The 18083-nt window shown below is 43.6% G+C and overlaps 1 protein-coding gene across 3 annotated transcripts in view; it reads left to right on the top strand.

Moving 5' to 3' along the window:
• DYM (dymeclin) overlaps positions 1–18083 on the top strand; it is a 382495-nt gene that overhangs the window by 303673 nt on the left and 60739 nt on the right. For all 3 annotated transcript variants that reach the window (XM_056543831.1, XM_056543823.1, XM_056543838.1), the window contains one exon: positions 9166–9348. In XM_056543831.1, coding sequence (XP_056399806.1) covers positions 9166–9348 — 183 coding nt within the window. The remainder of the gene's footprint in view (positions 1–9165; positions 9349–18083) is intronic.

Genomic DNA, 18083 nt, shown 5'->3' with positions numbered 1-18083 from the left:
AACTAGCAACTCTCCTCCCTCGCATGTATGAAATGCACCATATGTACAAATATTGCCCCTTAGCCTGTGGTCTGGCTATTGTATAAGAGGTGATAAAACATAGGGATTACACAGTGGGGTGAAACTATGGCAATAGGCAGGATTAGCTGCAAAGAATGGGTCATCCTGGGTATCCCTCTGTGAGCGGGGTAGGAAACCTAATAGGGCTAATTTATTGATGAGGCTATCAATCCTTCCTCTGGTATCTGTTATACATACCAGCAGCTGAAGCGCGTAAGACTGTCCCGATTCTGTCCTCACTCAGCGTACACACCGTTTTTTGGATAGGGGGTGGATTGGACTGCTGACGTGTTGATTTATGTCACTTACCCTAAGGGGGACCTTATTTAGCTATGTAGTTAAACATATTTTAGATTTTTAGATGTATTTAGATAAAAGTTACTGTCTCTGTTATTTAAAAAAACTACTGACATGTCACAGAGACATGTCAAAAGATTTGATCGGTCCGGTTGACAGTGCTGAGACCCCCATTAATCAGGCGAACAAGCGGGCGAAGCACATGGTAGCACAGCTTACTCCCCTGCTCAGTGACCTCCATCTTGCGACCCCATAAGACTATAATATATCGCTGAAAGCTGGAGAGTGAAGCAGGCAAATGTGCGCTTCTCCCTGTGTGTTCTCCTGATCTTTAGTGGCCTCAGTACTAAGACCCTGACCAATTAAAACTTTCTTTTAAATTACAGGTAAACTTGTGTTTTAAACTTTTGTGTCACTTTTATGATTTGGTTGCTCTGCCCATAACTTGGAAGCCTTATGCCCCATGTGAAGAATTGCTCAGAATCAGAAGGAATATTATAATTCCATACATTAGATTTGCTATTTCTTTTTTAATCTGTTAAAAGGGATTTTCTATTTAATAAGTGATAAGGGGACTAGACTATAGAAAAGAGTTTTACCAAACAGTGTGTCTCCAGCTGTTGCGAAATTAAAACTTCCAGCATGCCCCAAAGGCTGTCCGGGCCTGCTGGTAGTTGTAGTTTTGCAACAGCTGGAGACACGCTGTTTGGAAAACGCTGCTAAAGAGAAATTGAACATTCAGCATAGTCCCTTGCAGCCAGATACTGAAACATGTTTTTTTCTAATCTGTTTCTATTTTGTGATTGTAAGTTTTTGGATTTCATTTTTTTACATTATTATTGGGGCAGCCATATTGCCCGAGCTTTTGCTCTGCTCTGTTAACAGCATTTATATAGATGCTTTACAGCAGCCACATGGATCATCGGAAACAATAGGCAGGAGAATAAGCCTTTAACTTTTATGGGACAGTTTTGTGGTCATACTCCATAACCTGTCTTTGTGCTGGGAGGGGGAGGAGGGGAGCTGTGACCATCACCTATTGTTAATGAGCTGATATCTTATCTATACACTGGTGGCACCTTTTTACTGTAATCCTGTGGGTGATAAGTAGGAGGCTGCTGGAAAGTTCTCTATAAAGAATAGGGCAGTGTAGGCTTATTATTAGGCTTTGTGGCCAGAAGCGCTTAGCTCTTCGTTGTAGGCTACATAGACTTTGTATAGAATCGATTAACTACAGCTAGGAGCGAGATAGGGAGAGTGGTGCTTAGCTGGTTGCTTCTGATTGCACCCGGACCCGACTGACCAAAACTTTTTGTGTGTCTGATATGTCAAATTCTTTTTTTTTTAATGACTTTTAAGCATAGGTTATTTTTTGATGACTCACTCTGTTGAACCTCCAAAGATTCGTCCAGTGCTCTGCGCTATTTGCATAGTACGTGGGAACTATGTAGATGAATGTCTGCGTAGGGGGTGGCTGGGGAAGCTTGTTAACCTGTTAATGACAAGTATACTCGTGCTATGTGCTATTAACGGTGTATGTATGGAACAGGCTCGGGACTTGAGCTTGTTCCATATGGTGGGACCAAGCTGGTTTCAGCAGCCAAGGGCCACTGTTAATAGCTGTCAAGGAATTCAAAACATACAGCGACATTTAAGCAGTTCTATATTGCTTCATTGGCGATTCAGGTGCATGTGGTGCTGCAGTTTCACAGGGGGGAACATGATACAAGGTTGAAGGAGTGGTAATGATATAGGATTACGCATGGCTAACCTCCGTTCCTGATGCGCCTAACCTGCAGCATGTGATGATGTAGGTGCGGGTGTGCGACGGCTTTGAATGACACATGTACCTGTTTGTCTGCCACATGTATACACAGGATGACTTCTGGACAGCGGAGATCACATCAGTGAGTGTTTAGCAGATTATTCCTATCATATTAAAGGATTGCATGTTAGTTCAATGGGTTGTGTTGTAATCATTATATCTACTAACAGGCCTCAGCATATCCCATCCTGGGCGGAGCATGGATGACATTTATAGGGCACTCCACTACCTTGAAATGTGTCCCCTATCTGCATAAGTGTTTGATCGCAGGGGGTCTGATCGGTGAAAATCCCACCATCTGTAGAACAGGCCCCATCTTTTCCTGTACATGTAGTGGTGGATTTGGCACACACTCAATGCACTGTCTGTAGGCACATCAGAGAAACCAGTGTACTGCACTCCCATAGAGAATGCTTGTAGCACGTGCCAAGATGCCTCTTCATGCACAGGGAGAGACAAGGCCCCGTTCTGGAGATCATAGGGGGCTCACCAGTCATACAGTTTTAAATTAGTGGGCCATCTCTTTAAAATAATGCCCCCACCCCTGAAAATATTTCTGCAAACAATTTGGCTATGTTCACACTGCTGAATTCCGTGGGAATATTCTGCTCAGAAATTCCTCTGCAGCAGTGTCCCATTAATTTCAATGTCATTCTGCTGCCCTGTGCACAGGGCAAAATTTCCACTGCAGAAAGAATCTGTGTCTATTCTTTCTGCGGGTTCTGCTTGGAAATGCATTGCTGTCTACGAGATGACAATGCATTTTGGAGCGGTCCTAGCGGCCACTGGAACATTCAAATGCAAGCAATGTTTTCCGGGCGGACATTCTGCACATTTTCGCCCGTGTGAACTTGGCCTTACATAGACTGAGCACAAAGAAATAAAGTGTGCCGCTAATCACTTCTACCGGCTCTATCTAGAGATCGTGGGATCTCAGCGCTGAGACCCTGACAGATAAAAACTTTTAATATGTCTGCGTGACGTCAAAGGTTGTTTTTTTTTTTTTTTAAATAACATTAACTCTTTAAAAAGTGTCTGTGGAATCTGCACAAACCAATGCCAACATGCCCACCAACTTGCACGCCAACGACATCTCTGCACCGAGCATCACAACCCAGTGACCTGCCGAGTCCGAGAATGCGGCGACCCAATATTTAAAGCTGCACTTCCGACGCCTGCCAGTCATCTAGTAAATATGCTGAAAACTTCAGGCCTGCCAGGTTCCTGCTATAATGTACACAAGGTCGGCTTACACAAACAGAAAAAACCCATAAGAATTGCAGGAATTCCACCAGAGAGACACCCATTCATTTAGGGCAGCTGTGACCGTCCTGCCAGACCAGCGCTGAGGTAAGCTGGTGCCACGCACTGAAGCCCTGATTGGGATTTGTTTGGAGTCCTGTGTTGCACTTGGCTCTCGCTTAGCAGAGCCCATTATTTCTGCGAGAGAAAATTCCCTTTATCTCATTGTGAGAGGCCTGATTGTTTCCTCCCTCGCTGTACTATGTCAGAGCGCCCAAACAAATGTGCCTGCCGGCTCCGTGACCATTAACTCCAGCGCCACATCGCCGGCAGATATATGATACCGGGAGGGCCGTACACTCTGGATAAGACTGCAGAATCAGTAGCATTTCCCTTTGTAAAAGCAAAAAGGGAGTTCATTCTTTTCTGTTGCATTGTTTCCGATTTAAATCTGCAAAAGCCGAGATGCTAAACTACAACCCTGTCCGGGCATGCTGGGAGTTGTAATTTTGGAACAGCTGGAGGCACACTGGTTGGGAAACACTGGTCTAGGAGCGTTATAGAATTCTCTACTTTGCACAGTCTTCGAAATGGCCCCCGATGATCAGCTATAATCTGGTAGTAGTAGTAGTAGCAGGCGTTCAGTGTCCCAGTAGTGCTGGGAGTTGTAGTTTTGCAACAGCTGGAGGCGCACTGGTTGGGAAACACTAGTCTAGGAGCATTATAGAATTCTCTACTTTGGACAGTCTTCGAAATGGCCCCCGATGATCAGCTATAATCTGGTAGTAGTAGTAATAGCAGCAGGCATTCAGTGTCCCAGTAGTGCTGGGAGTTGTAGTTTTGCAACAGCTGGCGGCGCACTGGTTGGGAAACACTGGGCTAGGAGCATTATAGAATTCCCTACTTTGGACAGTCTTCGAAATGGCCCCCGGTGATCAGCTATAATCTGGTAGTAGTAGTAGCAGGCGTTCAGTGTCCCTGTAGTGCTGGGAGTTGTAGTTTTGCAACAGCTGGAGGCACACTGGTTGGGAAACACTGGACTAAGAGAAAGATTTATGTTGCTTATAGGGGCGCTGTTCTTCCAACAGTCTCCAAAATGGCCCCGGTGATCAGCAGTTATCTGTGGTAGTAGTTAGCGTTCAGTGTCCCTGTAGTGCCAATACAGGGGATTTTAGGTATAACACAGTGCCCATTCACATAGATTAGGGGATGTTCACACAAATTATATATGCTGCAGATTTTAGGCTGGTAGGTCAGTGATAAAATCTGCAGCATATATGGTACATGTGAACATACCCTAATATAAGACAGGGCAGATCCTTCAGGGATTGAGACACTTTTTATAATTACGCTTGACTTAACAAAGGATCCCACCTCTCTGCGATTTCCTGCCCAGCACCCCGGCTTTTTCCATGCACAGTGCGGAGGTAGCCCACGGCACAAAGTGGTGGCCGACATGCCTCTCAATGTATGTCTATGGAAGAGCCAGAGATACACGAACACTGTTTACAGGATATAGCAGTGTTTCCCAACCAGGGGGCCTCCAGCTGTTGCAGAACTACAGCTTCCAGCCTGCTGGGAAGTTGGTAAACACTGGGATAGGGGATAATGTGATGTAGTAAGGGGTTCCATTACTGGGATACTGACTGATCACTAGAACAGAGTTCAGTGCCCCCCCCCCCCCCCCCACATGAATCGTACATCTTCTCAACCTCTACCCCATTTATTCTCTATGGGACTTCTGATGGCAATGCTCGGCTGGTGACTCTTAGCCAGTGATTGCACAGGATTATACTTGTGTTCGCTGATGTTTTGTTCTCTACTTTTTTTTTTTTTTTTTTTTTTTTTTTTTTAAAGCCGAGGAACGTGCTCTCGAATCACCCAAAGTGCAAGAAAAAGTGGAAACGTGTTACACTAAAAAAACGTGCACAAAGGATGCGGTCTATCGCAAGCCCTTCTCCGATAGGAGAGAGGCCCCCCAACAAACCTTACCCTTCGCCTCCAGACCAAAAGGTACCTGCGAGGTTCCAGGTTCGATGTCCCTTTTCGCCGAAGCTACTAGGGGACCACAAATGCTCCCGGCATCCCCCTTGGCGTTAGCCAAGGTATCTGCCCGCAGAGCCGATAACGGTAGGTACCCTGCCAAAGCAGGAGTACCCGGGGTGTTTGCAGGGAGGTGCGGAACCTAATGGCCACACACACCTCCCCTAGACCGCCAGGAGGGACACCCAGAAGGGCTACCGCATTCTGACAAATCCTGTGTACACACAACATGCAAAAAGTGACACAGTGAGACAAAAAGAAATAAATAAGTGAATGTGTGCAGATATACTGCCCGGACACTTATGTCTAAAATCAGCCACACATATCTATTTCTTCCAACCTCCAAGCACATTCACTCTCTGCTGAGCCGAGCATGCATGTGCTCTCAGTGGGGGAGAGGGAAAAAATGCGCTGCCAGACTCCTCCTATCTCCTCCAACTTACAGAAGTATCGAGCTTGCCGAAATCCAACTTTATGATCCTTCCCTCCCCTACATGAACTGTACCCCCTTACAGACTCCTCTGTCTCCCTCCGCAACCCCCCCCCCTTACAGACTCATCTGAACTCCTTTATCTCCCCCTTAAAGACTCCTTTTGCACCCTCTAAAGACTTATCCTCTTCCCCCTGCTCTCTCACCATTACAGACCCCTCTGTCTCACCTTAAAGACTTCTCTGCACCCCCTTACAGACTTATCCTCCCCCCCTCTCTCCCCATTAAAGACCCTCTGTCTCACCTTAGACTTCTCTGCACCCCCTTACAGACTTATCCTCTTGCCCCCCTCTCTCCCCATTGCAGACCCCTCTGTCTCACCTTAAATATTCCTCTGCACCCCCTTACAGACTTATCCTCTTCCCCCCCGCTCTCTCCCCATTACAGACCCCTCTCTCACCTTAAAGACTTCTCTGCACCCCCTTACAGACTTATCCTCTTCCCCCTCTCTCTCCCCATTACAGACCCCTCTCTCACCTTAAAGACTTCTCTGTACCCCCTTACAGACTTATCCTCTTCCCCCTCTCTCTCCCCATTACAGACCCTTCTGTCTCACCTTAAATATTCCTCTGCACCCCCTTACAGACTTATCCTCTTCCCCCCGCTCTCTCCCCATTACAGACCCCTCTCTCACCTTAAAGACTTCTCTGCACCCCCTTACAGACTTATCCTCTTCCCCCTCTCTCTCCCCATTACAGACCCCTCTCTCACCTTAAAGACTTCTCTGTACCCCCTTACAGACTTATCCTCTTCCCCCTCTCTCTCCCCATTACAGACCCCTCTGTCTCACCTTAAAGACTTCTCTGTACCCCCTTACAGACTTATCCTCTTCCCCCTCTCTCTCCCCATTACAGACCCCTCTGTCTCACCTTAAAGACTTCTCTGTACCCCCTTACAGACTTATCCTCTTCCCCCCCCCGCTCTCTCCCCATTACAGACCCCTCTGTCTCACCTTAAAGACTCCTCTGCACCCCCTTACAGACTTATCCTCTTCCCCCCGCTCTCTCCCCATTGCTGACCCCTCTCTCACCTTAAATATTCCTCTGCACCCCCTTACAGACTTATCCTCTTCCCCCCGCTCTCTCCCCATTACAGACCCCTCTCTCACCTTAAAGACTTCTCTGCACCCCCTTACAGACTTATCCTCTTCCCCCTCTCTCTCCCCATTACAGACCCCTCTCTCACCTTAAAGACTTCTCTGTACCCCCTTACAGACTTATCCTCTTCCCCCTCTCTCTCCCCATTACAGACCCCTCTGTCTCACCTTAAAGACTTCTCTGTACCCCCTTACAGACTTATCCTCTTCCCCCTCTCTCTCCCCATTACAGACCCCTCTGTCTCACCTTAAAGACTTCTCTGTACCCCCTTACAGACTTATCCTCTTCCCCCCCGCTCTCTCCCCATTACAGACCCCTCTGTCTCACCTTAAAGACTCCTCTGCACCCCCTTACAGACTTATCCTCTTCCCCCCGCTCTCTCCCCATTGCTGACCCCTCTCTCACCTTAAATATTCCTCTGCACCCCCTTACAGACTTATCCTCTTCCCCCCGCTCTCTCCCCATTGCAGACCCCTCTGTCTCACCTTAAATATTCCTCTGTACCCCCTTACAGACTTATCCTCTTCCCCCCCCCCCCCCCCGCTCTCTCCCCATTACAGACCCCTCTGTCTCACCTTAAAGACTCCTTTGCTCATCCCCCGACCCTCTGTTCCCCTCTTAGACTCATCTGAATTTACATGTCTGACAGAAGGGCGGAGCTTATCTAAGACTAGGTGGAATAACTTTGTGTTACTTATTTTGTATTATTACATTAGTTTTCTCCTGTTTTCGCATTCCGATCTAGGTTTCGAATTCTGCTATTTTTCTTGTCACCAGAGAACAGCGGACGCTCTGATGAACATTATAGCTAAGTGGTTAGGTCACGTGTCTGACAGCAGAATTTTTTCTGGGATAAACCGTTAATAAGAATTGGGATTCGAGTAATAATTATTTTAATTGGCAGAATACACGTGCTACTATTTGTAAGGGTAAGGAGTGCATGCAGGAAGTTGCTTGTTGGGAGATATTGCTCTAGAGCAGTGGTCTCCAACCTGGGGTCCTCCAGATGTTGCAAAACTACAATTCCCAGCATGCCCGGACAGCCATAGGGAGAGAGAGGGGGAAGAGGATAAGTCTGTAAGGGGGTGCAGAGAAGTCTTTAAGGTGAGAGAGGGGTCTGTAATGGGGAGAGAGCGGGGGGAAGAGGATAAGTCTGTAAGGGGGTGCAGAGAAGTCTTTAAGGTGAGAGAGGGGTCTGTAATGGGGAGAGAGAGGGGGAAGAGGATAAGTCTGTAAGGGGGTACAGAGAAGTCTTTAAGGTGAGAGAGGGGTCTGTAATGGGGAGAGAGAGGGGGAAGAGGATAAGTCTGTAAGGGGGTGCAGAGAAGTCTTTAAGGTGAGAGAGGGGTCTGTAATGGGGAGAGAGCGGGGGGAAGAGGATAAGTCTGTAAGGGGGTGCAGAGGAATATTTAAGGTGAGAAAGAGGGGTCTGCAATGGGGAGAGAGGGGGGAAGAGGATAAGTCTGTAAGGGGGTGCAGAGAAGTCTAAGGTGAGACAGAGGGTCTTTAATGGGGAGAGAGGGGGGGAGGATAAGTCTGTAAGGGGGTGCAGAGAAGTCTTTAAGGTGAGAGAGGGGTCTGTAATGGGGAGAGAGGGGGAAGAGGAGAATAATAAGAATTGGGATTCGAGTAATAATTATTTTAATTGGCAGAATACACGTGCTACTATTTGTAAGGGTAGGGAGTGCATGCAGGAAGTTGCTTGTTGGGAGATATTGCTCTAGAGCAGTGGTCTCCAACCTGGAGTCCTCCAGATGTTGCAAAACTACAACTCCCAGCATGCCCGGACAGCCGTAGGCTGTCCGGGCATGCTGGGAGTTGTAGTTTTGCAACATCTGGAGGTCCGCAGGTTGGAGACCACTGCTCTAGAGCAATGATCTCCAACTTGTGGCTTCCAGCTGTTGACCACTCTCTGTCATGGCATGCTTGGAGTTGTAGTTCAGCAACAGCAGGAGAGCCACAAGGTGGCAATGACTGCTTTAGAGAGTTGCCAGTCTCTGCCACTGTCTTATTTGAATACGTCTGCCATGATACTTTATATTGTTTCTTTTTGTTCGTTTTTTTTGTTTATGTCGTGTATTTAATGGATATGTTTTGCGTTGTTAACACAGGCACAAGACCTGAGTGTGATCGAAGAAGTCATCCGGATGATGCTGGAAATCATAAACTCCTGTCTGAGTAACTCCCTCCACCATAACCCCAACCTGGTGTACGCTCTCCTATACAAGCGGGAGCTCTTCGAGCAGTTTCGGAGTCACCCGTCCTTCCAGGATATTATGCAGAATATTGACATGGTAAGTACAGCGATATGGCAGCGTTATTTCAGACAACTATAGGTTGTTCGGGCATGCTGGGAATTGTATTTTTGCAACAGCTGGAGACACACTGTTTGAAAAAAAAAAAAAACTACTCTATGGGTTATTTCTGTGCCTTATAGGAGCCCATTTGGGCAGCGTCACCATAAACCTTTGCCAGTAGCCGCCCGAACCCAACTGTCCTCCTGCCAGGGGCACTGCCCGGACCGCAGGCAGATGTTTCCTACGCTCCGCATTGGCGCGGCTTTGTCATTGGTTTCTTGGAATTTATCCTCTGAACTAGAAAAATAGAGAAAGACAGAACTAAGTGAAAGCGATCCCAGAATAAGCAGAAGTGGATCGTCTGCCTCGGTGACCACTTCTGCTATTTAGTTCTGCAACCCTGGCAAAAAATAGATACAAAATTTGGGTATAAAAGTTGCCATATGCAATAAAAAAAAAAAAAATATATATATATATATATAAATATATATATATATATATATAAAATTTTTTACATTAACTTCTGATGTGCAGGAGAAGTAAGGCCCAGACTAGTGTGCACGATCCGCCATAATGTATACAGAAGTGGAACCCAACACATAATGGAGGACCTTGTTATTGAGATTCCTGCTGAATGAAGCGGCACCGCTCTGGTTTTTGTGTTTTGCCATCAAACCAAATGCAACCAGACGGCCGTGTGAAGGCGTCCTCTCGTGCGAGCCTTTGTGGCCGCCTGACGTCTCCCCTTTGCACGCCCGTCCTTTGAACTGGGTCTGCTTCGGTCCGTCTGACAAGCGAGCCGCAGGAAGACAAACATCATTTAGGATCCACCATGTATTTATTGTGATTTGTCTGACTCTAAATATTGACATTGTTCCTTGTTTTTTGGCTTCTTTTCCGGCCCTTGTGTTTTTCCCTTAGAAAGGATATTGTATTTAGTCCTTTACATACACACATTAAAGGATTCCTCATGTAAACTGTAATATAATGTAGCATTGAGTCTTCACTGGAATCCTTAACGGGGTATGTCCAGTGCCAAGTGCCATGTTACGCTCTATAAATAAATATATATATATCATAATCATGTAAGACATTAGCATACCATACAAAAAGAAGGTTGCAGCAGCACTCTTGATCAAAAGATAGAGGCTCTTGGCACACTTTTTGATGAAAACGTGTCCCCGATCGACCACGTGGAGGTGGCCTCCCTTTAGATGGGACCCTAACGTTCTCATTCCACTCACCTCTGCTGGGCATAAAGTCTCTGAATGGGTGACATGCAGGATCCACTATCAATTCAAACCAAGAGTGCTGCTGAAACCTTCTTTTTGTATACTTTATATTTGCCACAGCAGCGTGCACCTTAGTATTGGGTAGTTGTGCTGGCTATTTTTCTTAAACATTAACATAGCAACATAGTGAGTGCAATTTAGGAATATAATACAGAATATAACTCAGGGTCAGTATAGAATATGTTATGTATGTACGCAGTGGGGAGATTCATCAAAACCTGTCGAGGATAAGTTGCCCATAGCAACCAATCAGATTGCTTCTTTCGATCTGATTGGTTGCAATGGACAACTGCACCACTCTTCCTCTACACAGGTTTAGATAAATCTCCCCCCATTGAGTACAGCTCTGGAGTATAATACAGGATATAACTCAGGATCAGTACAGGATAAGTAATGTAATGTATGTACACAGTGACTCCACTAGCAGAATAGAGAGTGCAGCTCTGGAGTTTAATACAGGATATAACTCAGGATCAGTACAGGATAAGTAATGTATGTACACAGTGACCCCACCAGCAGAATATTGAGTGCAGCTCTTGAGTATAATACAGGATATAACTCAGGATCAGTACAGGATAAGTAATATAATGTATGTACACAGTGACTCCACCAGCAGAATAGTGAGTACAGCTCTGGAGTATAATACAGGATATAACTCAGGATCAGTACAGGATAAGTAATGTAATGTATGTACACGGTGACCTCACCAGCAGAATAGTGAGTGCAGCTCTGGAGTATAATACAGGATATAACACAGGATCAGTACAGGATAAGTAATGTAATGTGTGTACACAGTGACTTCACCAGCAGAATAGTGAGTACAGCTCTGGAGTATAATACAGGATATAACTCAGGATCAGTACAGGATAAGTAATGTATGTATGCACACAGTGACTCCACCAGCAGAATAGTGAGTACAGCTCTGGAGTATAATACAGGATATAACTCAGGATCAGTACAGGATAAGTAATGTAATGTATGTACACAGTGACCCCACCAGCAGAATAGTGAGTACAGCTCTGGAGTATAATACAGGATATAACTCAGGATCAGTACAGGATAAGTAATGTAATGTATGTACAAAGTGACCTCACCAGCAGAATAGTGAGTACAGCTCTGGAGTATAATACAGGATATAACTCAGGATCAGTACAGGATAAGTAATGTAATGTATGTACACAGTGACCCCACCAGCAGAATAGTGAGTACAGCTCTGGAGTATAATACAGGATATAACTCAGGATCAGTACAGGATAAGTAATGTAATGTATGTACACGGTGACCTCACCAGCAGAATAGTGAGTACAGCTCTGGAGTGTAATACAGGATATAACTCAGGATCAGTACAGGATAAGTAATGTAATGTATGTACACAGTGACCCCACCAGCAGAATAGTGAGTACAGCTCTGGAGTATAATACAGGATATAACTCAGGATCAGTACAGGATAAGTAATGTAATGTATGTACACGGTGACCTCACCAGCAGAATAGTGAGTACAGCTCTGGAGTGTAATACAGGATATAACTCAGGATCAGTACAGGATAAGTAATGTAATGTATGTACACAGTGACTCCACCAGTAGAATAGTGAGTACAGCTCTGGAGTATAATACAGGATATAACTCAGGATCAGTACAGGATAAGTAATGTAATGTATGTACACGGTGACTCCAGCAGAATAGTGAGTGCAGCTCTAGAATATGACACAGGATGTAACTTACAATTAGTACAGGAAAAGTAGCGTAATGTATGTACACTGGGGGGAAATGTATCAAAACTCAGGAAAAGTTGCTGAGTTGCCCATAGCAACCAATCAGATCCCTTCTTTTAGTTTTATGAGTCCTTTTCAAAAATGAAAGAAGAAATCTGATTGGTTGCTATGGGCAACTCAGCAACTTTTCCTATGGACAGGTTTTGCTAAATCTCCCCCTGTGATCCCACCAGCAGAATAGTGAGTACAGCTCTGGAGTATAATACAGGATATAACTCAGGATCAGTATAGGATAAGTAATGTAATGTATGTACACAGTGACCCCACCAGCAGAACAGTGAGTGCAGCTGTGGAGTATAATACAGTATATAACTCAGGATCAGTACAGGATAAGTAATGTAATGTATGTACACAGTGACCTCACCAGCAGAATAGTGAGTACAGCTCTGGAGTATAATACAGGATATAACTCTGGATCAGTACAGGATAAGTAATGTAATGTATGTACACAATGACCTCACCAGCAGAATAGTGAGTACAGCTGTGGAGTATAATACAGGATATAACTCAGGATCAGTACAGGATAAGTAATGTATGTACACAGTGACCTCACCAGCAGAATAGTGAGTACAGCTCTGGAGTATAATACAGGATATAACTCTGGATCAGTACAGGATAAGTAATGTAATGTATGTACACAATGACCTCACCAGCAGAATAGTGAGTACAGCTCTGGAGTATAATACAGGATATAACTCAGGATCAGCACAGGATAAGTAATGTAATGTATGTACACAGTGACCTCACCAGCAGAATAGTGAGTACAGCTCTGGAGTATAATACAGGATATAACTCAGGATCAGCACAGGATAAGTAATGTAATGTATGTACACAGTGACCTCACCAGCAGAATAGTGAGTACAGCTCTGGAGTATAATACAGGATATAACTCGGGATCAGTACAGGATAAGTAATGTAATGTATGTACACAGTGACCTCACCAGCAGAATAGTGAGTATAGCGCAGAATGTTACTCAGGATCAGTACAGGATCAGTAATATAGTGTATAGCAAAGTGTAAAATTACACTATTCTGCCTTCCTAAAGTTTGTCTTGATAATGATATACCTAACTATTCAGAATTGTTCCCATTTGGTTCTCTGACAACACATTTAATATCCGTACATTACAATCCATACAACTTGAGATAACAAGCAGATGAAGACATGGCAGAAGATGTGTTAGATATATCTGTAGACGCAGCTCATGGCGTTCACACTTATATCAGTGGATTTATAATGTCTTTCTGAGGTAACAGAAGCCGCAGGGTCGCACTCTTGTCCTTTTATCTGGTGTCTCGGCTTAGGCTCTTCTTCTGATAACATGACGAGATGTTCAGGGATGTACATGCACCTTACAAGACAGCTGTACACTGCCCTAAAGGATTGCTAGATTTTATTTGGACCTATGAGCCCAGTCTGCTTATTTTGCATCTTTATAATTGCGGTTCTTCTTTGGTGCTGGATTCTTTTTTGGAATAAATCTGAGTAGAATTATAATACATGACCAAAGAGCTGATTAGATGGCGCATCTAATATTGGGAGTTATCTACTAAAATGGTTATTCTGGTATCTGAAAATTGTATTCAAATGGGACTATCACCCCAAGATATTGAACTTACTAATACAATGTCACAATTTGTACTGGCTATTGATTGATTCACCCCTGCTTGGAAGTTGTGTAGTACTTCATTGTCAGTGTGGTGTTGTCTCAGCAGCTCCCTGGCTCCTCCTTTTCTCCAAATACAACACATCACTATCTCAGCTGTAGCCCTGCCCTGTGTAATGTCATTGCCTCTGACCTGTCCCTACAGCCAACATCATCATCTCCTTGTCATATACCTATATATCTTTATTGGGACATTTAGTGAAGAATGAGATGGTTAAACCAGGCTTCCTTGTGCTGAACCATGCCATAGGCAGAGGAGCAGAAAAGAAATGTATAGCAGGTGCTGCAACCTCACTAATTGTGCAATAGTCTGCTGTAAAATGAGATGTTCTGCAGCAGCTTTGAGCGGGAAACTGGCAGGAGTGCTGTGAGAGGGGTGTAGGCACAGTAGGAGGACTGTGATGAAGAGCTGAGGGAAAGCAATGCATTCTGAGAATTGTCGTACTGAGCAACCACTCATCCAGGAAGTACAGGACTAAGATTCCCTGAATCAAATAGATTTTTGGTAGTTTCAAAATTGCAGCATACAGTTAAAGGAGATCTGCAGCCATACAACACTTACACTTATTCCCTATGTATATGATCGCAAGGGGTCCAAACACTGGGGCCCCCGCGATCTCCTGTATGTGGTCCCAGCTCTCTCGTGCAGGAGGCGGGGCATTATGCCGCGGCTGACATGCCCCCTTCTTGTATCTCTATAGTAGAGGCAGAGATGCAGTGTTCGTGCATCCCCTCCTCCCCCAAAGAGCTGTATAGAGGGGGCATGTCGTCTTGCAGATAGGGGGGATACGTGCCTATGGCTGCAGTATTCCTATACTGGATGAGAACAATGAGATGTTTATACCAGGCTTTGTTGTGCTCACCAATGCTACTGGCAGATAATCAGACAGGAATTGAATAATAGGTGCTGCAATCTCACTGTGTGATAGTCTACTGTAAAATTAGGTGTTCTGCTACAGCTCTGAGCGGGGGGAACTGGCTGGGGTACTGTGGCAGGGGAGTTGGCAGAGTCAGAGGACTGTGATGAAAAGCTGAGGAAAACCATTGCACTCTGGGAATGGTAGTACTGAGCAACTTCTCATCCATGAAGTGCAGAACTATGACTCCTTAAAGCAAATTAAAGAACAGGGGCATAAAGTTAAGGAATGCTATATGCTTCTATATTATTTATTTATTCATTTTTACCAGACTGGTATCTCTTTAATAAATAAAAATAATTATACTCAATTGTTTTATTTATATATATATATATATATATATATATATATATATATATATATATATATAAAGCAAAATCATCGGTAGTTGCAATATCTTGTAATACAAGATACTGCAACTACTGATGATTTTGCTTTTTGCTTCACTGGACTAATACGGCTACTCCTAACTAATCTACATATATATATATATATATATATATAAAATTATTATATATATATATTTTTTTTTTTTTTACATAACTCTTGTGTAAACCTGGACACCCGATCCCCCACTGCATTCATCGCCAGCAGAAAATTGGTTAAGTCTCTCTTAATTTAGCTCAAAACCGCAGCAGACGCATGAATGTGGGAAATGTTTCAGTAACCTTTTCATGTTGCGCTCTGCAGAGACCACGGGCGAGGATGTCGGCGAAGGATCCCTGTGTCTCTACCTTTTCATGGGGGTAGCAGAGGAAACCCTGCCCGTCTGGACTGCGTCTTGCTCCTGCTTTGAAATCCTATACTCTGCCCATGACCTGACAGCAGGGGATCTGTTGACATTGCTTCTCAGTCCTAGTTATGGGAACCTTACAGTACTGTCACTTCTAAAGCGCACCCTACAAGAGGACCATGCCAACATCTGCGAGCCCACCATTCTGAAAGATTTATTTTGCCACTACAGTAATTGATGGCATATCAAGATGTCTTTAGTCTTTTCTTGGTGGGGCCCGATCCAAACCATTAGAATGAGGGGGCCACAGCACTAGTGGTGTAGAGTAGTGCGGCTGGTTGTACCACCATTAAAGGGGTACTCCGCTGAAAAAAAAAAAAATTCTATATCAACTGGTGCCAAAAAGTTAAACAGATTTGTAAATTACTTCTATTAAAAAATCTTAATCCTTCCAGTACTTCTTAGCTGCTGTATGCTCCAGAGGAAGTTCTTTTATTTTGGAATTTCTTTTGTGTCTGACCACAGTGCTCTCTGCTGACACCTCTGTCCATGTCAGGAACTGTCCAGAGCAGGAGAGGTTTGCTATGGGGATTTTCTCCTACTCTGTACAGTTCCTGACATGGACAGAGGTGTCAGCAGGCAGAAAGAAAATTCAAAAAGAGAAGAACTTCCTGTGGATTATATAGCAGCTAAGTACTGGAAGGATTAAGATTTTTTAATAGAAGTCATTTACAAATCTGTTTAACTTTCTGGCACCAGCTGATTAAAAATTTTTTTTCCAGGGGAGTACCCCTTTAAAGAGGTTATGCAGTAATTGAAAAACGGCGCCACACCAGGCTGTGTGTGCTATTACAACTTGGCTCCATTTTAACGGAATTGAGCTTTAATACCACACCCAATCTAAGGACAAGAGTGGTGCTGTTTCTGGAAGAAATTAGCTCTGTTTTTCTAATCCTGTATAAGTCCTTTTAGCATGATCTTCAGCAGTGATATCCCAACTGTGGCCCTTGAGAAGTTGCAAAACTACAACTCCCAGCATGCCCGGACAGCGGTTGGCTGTCCGGGCATGCTGGGAGTTGTAGTTTTGCAACCTCTCAAGGGCCACAGTTTGAAGACCACTGATCGTGAAGATAGGATTCCCAGAGCTCCTGTCTGAATACGTAGGCAGTCCAGTATGGCACTGTAGAAAATGGGATCACAATTGCCTAATATTACAGAAAAGCTCACTAGTTACTGGCACAGGGGCAGGTTCAGAACCGCACAGGCGCAAAATACTGATGTACTACTACTCACTCCAACTGCAGAATAGTAGACGTGTGAGTGGTTGTTTATCAGTGATTTTGTACATGTGCGACCTCCTCCATATTACGTCTTGGCTTGTCCTACATCCTGGTGGGAATAGGTTTCGAACCTGCCCTTGTACCAGTAACTATTGAGTATGGCCTCTTTTATCTCATTTTAGGTAATGTTTATACTCTTTTTGTGATTTCTGGTTTATTTTCATCCAATTTAATTTTTAGGTCATTTTGATTACATTTTCTGTTAAAAATGTTATTTGTTTTGATCCCGTATTGCGATTGTTTAGTTCATTTTATCACATTTTATCTAATATCTTACATTTTATCTTAATTTAGATCACATTTTGTGATTTCTAGGTGATTTTCGTTACGTATATTTGATTTTTAGTTCATTTTGATCCCATATTGTGATTTTTTTTGGTCATTGTGATCCCATTTTTTGTGATTTCTACTTAATTTTGATCCCATTTTGTGATATTTTAATTTTTTAGGCCATTTTGATCCTTCTAATTTTTGTAGATTTTTTGTTCAATGTGATCCAATTTTGTCATCTTAGGTCATTTATGTGATTTCTATTTCATTTTGATCCCATTTTGTGATTTTTTTTTTTTTTTTTTTTAGGATAATTTTGATCAAATTTTCTGTCATTTGTACTTAATTTTGATCCCATTTTCTGTAATTTTTAGGTCATTTTAGGCTCCTATTTTCTCATTTAATTCATTTGATATCATATTGTGCTTTTTAGGTCATTTTGATCCCATTTATGTAATTTCTACTTCATTTTAATCCCATTTTGTGATTTTTTTTAAAGATTTTTTTTATTTTTTTTTTAATCCAGTTTTCTGTGGTCTAGGTCATTTTTATCTCCTTTTCTTAGATTTTTAGTTAATTTTGATCCAATTTTGTCATTTTTGGTCACTGTGATCCCAGTTGTTCTGATCTTGCAATCTTAGTTTAGATACTCACAAGAGACTAATGTTCCTTCACGCAGATTGCTATCTTGCATATTTTGTCCAATATATTAACTAATGCCGTATGGGACTGCCAAAGAT

The sequence above is a fragment of the Hyla sarda genome, chromosome 1 (assembly GCF_029499605.1).
Source record: "Hyla sarda isolate aHylSar1 chromosome 1, aHylSar1.hap1, whole genome shotgun sequence".
NCBI lineage: Eukaryota > Metazoa > Chordata > Amphibia > Anura > Hylidae > Hyla > Hyla sarda.
This window is presented reverse-complemented; position numbering and strand designations above follow the sequence as displayed.